General features: G+C 47.5%; 2 protein-coding genes across 2 annotated transcripts; both read right to left on the bottom strand.

Moving 5' to 3' along the window:
• Positions 1 to 240: 240 nt before the first annotated feature.
• On the bottom strand, positions 241 to 891 carry ASPSYDRAFT_62957 (uncharacterized protein; the record flags this gene model as incomplete). The annotated part of the gene is made up of 2 exons (XM_040850197.1): positions 241 to 533; positions 561 to 891. 2 exons carry the CDS (start codon positions 889 to 891, stop codon positions 241 to 243), a joined length of 624 nt encoding a protein of 207 aa, XP_040695963.1.
• A 149-nt stretch (positions 892 to 1,040) lies between these two features.
• ASPSYDRAFT_138016 (ankyrin repeat domain-containing protein) lies at positions 1,041 to 2,706 on the bottom strand (the record flags this gene model as incomplete). Its single annotated transcript, XM_040840816.1, has 2 exons — positions 1,680 to 2,706; positions 1,041 to 1,626 (listed from the first exon to the last, which is right to left on the bottom strand). The coding sequence occupies exons 1-2, from the start codon at positions 2,291 to 2,293 to the stop codon at positions 1,041 to 1,043; spliced, it is 1,200 nt and encodes a 399-aa protein (XP_040695962.1). The 5' UTR covers positions 2,294 to 2,706.
• Positions 2,707 to 3,533: the final 827 nt, after the last annotated feature.

Below are 3,533 nucleotides of genomic sequence, written 5' to 3'. Positions count from 1 at the left end.
ACTATATATCTATACTATATCAGGTATAATACTAACTTGTTGTTTTTAGAGATCGACTATACTCAATATATCGAGAACTTGCCCCAGCTACTATACAAAGAAGACTGACTGATCTTCAGCGCCACCGTGGAGCTTATATAGTACCTGGGCCTAACTATATCTGGTCAATGGATGGCTATCTAAAGCTTGCNCCATATGGGTTTGAGATATATGCTGCAATTGATGCCTATTCTCGTTATATTATCTGGGTTTATGTTGGTATGCATAATCACACAGCAGCTTCTGAATATCTTTCATCTGTTCGCTTTCCACAAAGACAAATCTTAACAAACTCACAATATCTCCGGTACGGTCCTCAGAGATGGTGAAATTTGCCAACAACCGAGTGAGCCGGTACAGGGACAGGACGCGTAGTGAGGTCCATTCTATTCGGTGAGCAACACGGTGCACCCTAGCATGGGCCAAGAGGATCTCCGTGTAATCTTCCGTAGGGTTAGTTGGCTCATCATCTTCGTCCCACTTTGACCGGCCAACTTGTTCACCCAGTCAAGCTATGTAACCATCAATTGATGTCGAATGGAAAATGTTTTCGGATAGCTGTGTAGGGTTCCACCGCTTCAGTGGAGTCCAGGCGGGTTTGTCCTCTTCAATAAGATGAGACTCTCTAGTTGGCAACGGAATGGAGTAATCACCGGTGTATTCGAATTCACAGCAACGGCCAAAGTCGACCTCATCTATTTCGTCATTGACAGGGGAATTGAATATCTTCTTCGGAAAATGGCTTGTCAACGCATTGTGGATCCAGAACCGCTTTCGGCTTTTGCCGATAATGAACCCAACAGTCCCGGATTGACGCCTCCACTTATTATTCTCGGATAGCTGCTTGTCCATCGCGGATTGAGTCTCGGCAACACACCTATAGACAAAAGAGATGAAGTGCAGAACTCTACGGATTTCCAGGGACACTAATTTCGAGTAATAACCGCATCCAGCCACGCACCTGATGATTCATGAAAGCATAGAGGACACTCTAGAAGTGCTCAAAGTCTTTTTGTGTTGATATTCACGTCTCTGTTGCCAAGGAGGATCCTCACCACAGCGGTATGACCATTTTGTGCAGCCCAGAACAGGGGTGTTCGTTGCTGAGCGTCCCTGGTTTTGACATCCACTTTTTGGGTGCTGAGGAGCGCTTTCACCACAACATCATGGCCGTTTTGTGCAGCCCATAATAGCGGTGATTTCCGATATAGAGAGTCTTTAATATCCAACTCAATTGCTTTATTGCCGAGGAGCCCCTTCACCACAGCATCATGGCCGTTCTCTGCGGCGTACAACAATGGTGTCCGTTGATGAGAATCCATGGCGTTGACATTCGCTTCGCCGGACTCAAGGAGCGCCTTCACCACAACATCATGGCCATTTTCTGCTGCTAATGAGAGGGGAGTACGTCGGAGACAGTCCTCCACGTCGATATCCACGATTTTGTTGTCAAGGACCGTTTTTACCGCAGCGCTACGACCGTATCTCGCTGCCCATAATAATGGTGTTCGTTGCTGAGAATCTCTGGCATTGACATCTGCTTTCCCGGTGTCAAGGAGCGCCTTCACCACAAGATCATGCCCTTTTCTGCAGCCAATGAGAGTGGTGTTTGTTGATACACAGGGTCCTTTATATTCAACTCAATTGTTTTAGAGCCAAGAAGCGCCTTCACCATAGCAGTATGGCCATTCTCTGCGGCGTATGACAGTGGTGTCCGTCCTTGAGTATTTCTGGGGTTGACATCCGCTTCGCTGGTGTCAAGGAGCCTCTTCACTACAACATGATGGCCATTCTCTGCAGCATGTGACAGTGATGTCCGTTGTTGAGAATCTCTGTGGTTGACATCTGCATTCGCAGTTTCAATTAATATCTTCACCACAGCAATATGGCCATTCTCTGCAGCGTGTGACAGTGATGTCCGATTGGTATCATCCACAACATCAGTAGCAGCGCCATTGCGAATTAGCCGCTGAACAACTGTGTCAAAGCCTTTTTTGGAAGCAGAGACAAGTAATTCGCGACGAATATTATCGACTGGAGCGGCCTGGGCCCCTTTCATTAGTTGACTGGCAACATTTTCATACCCACTGCAAAGGGCGTAGGATAAGGGTGTGCCTCCAATTTTGTCCATTTCTTCGATACGGGCACCTGCCCTGATCAACAGCCGAGCGACAGCAGCCGAGCGACGGCTGTGTGACCATTCCAGGCAGCGTACGATAGCGGTGTTCGACCGTGTCGAGACGAGGACCTCCATTTCAGGGGTCTGCCTACGATTGTGGCTACGGTCGACGACCAATGTTGCAGATTTGCTTAGACCCCGGGCCCGGTGGACCTAGTCATCGGGGCGTCTGCTCGCACACCACCATGGTTTTGGAGTCCAATTGCGCAGCTTGCCAGGCAGTATAAACACAAAATTCAAGATTAGGAGCCACAATTTGTCGCCTGAGGGTGAGTTCACGTGCACTGCGTTTGTGTTGCTGCACGAAGGGGATTTTGGCCGTGATATGACAAGGGGGATGAATGGCGATTTCGCGCGGTGGCCGGCCGTAGGGGTTGATGCCTGGATTTAAAACCAGCTCTTCATCGTCCAGGAAATGAAAAACAGGATTCAAGGGTGGGATTTGTCAGAGGGTTCCCAGTCAAAGAAAGACGTACAGTATGTTCTTCTAGGAAGCGTTCAAATCACGGGTACATGGTATTTCCGCAAGACTCCCCATAAATCCAATTGCCGGTTGGCCTTTGTCCTTGTGGGAGCTTGGACGTAATTCCCGGTCGGTTCGTGCAACTCCAAAAAGATCAAACGCGTCAACCACCCACCAACTTCAACTACCCACCATGCCACGAAAAGCGCGTAAAACAAAGAAAGAATTGATTGAGCAAGAGGGCAGACTTCAATGCGCCTTAAATGATTTAAAAAATCAAAAAATTTCAAATCCTCGCCAAGCTGCATTAATTTATAATCTACCTCCTCAAACCCTACGTGATCGACTAAAGGGACTTCAATCTCAACCAGAACTCTGCAACCACAAGAGTAGGCTATCTGAGAGATAAGAGGATGCATTATAGCATGGATAGTCTCACTTGATATACATGGCGCTACCCCAAGGCACTTCCAAGTACGAGAGATGGCCAATATTATCCTAGGCGCTGATTCTATCGCCCGCCCCCCCAAAAGCCAGTCGGAAAGAACTGGGTAACAGAGTTCACCAAGCATCGCCCGGAGATCAAAAGCAGATTTGCTAGAAAGATTAATCGCCAAAGAGCACTGTGTGATTATCCGAAGGTTATTAGTGCTTTTTTCGACGAGTTGCAGAAAGTTAAAGATCAGTATGGTATCGTGGATGAAGATATCTACAACTTTGATGAAACTGGGTTCGCTATGGGACTTATTGCAACAACAAAGGTGGTTTCTAGAGCAGAAATGCCTGGCAAACCATGGCTTATACAGCCAGGGAATCGGGAATGGGTTACAACTATCGAATGCATCAATTCAA

This window comes from Aspergillus sydowii (genome assembly GCF_001890705.1).
Source record: "Aspergillus sydowii CBS 593.65 unplaced genomic scaffold ASPSYscaffold_23, whole genome shotgun sequence".
NCBI lineage: Eukaryota > Fungi > Ascomycota > Eurotiomycetes > Eurotiales > Aspergillaceae > Aspergillus > Aspergillus sydowii.
This window is presented reverse-complemented; position numbering and strand designations above follow the sequence as displayed.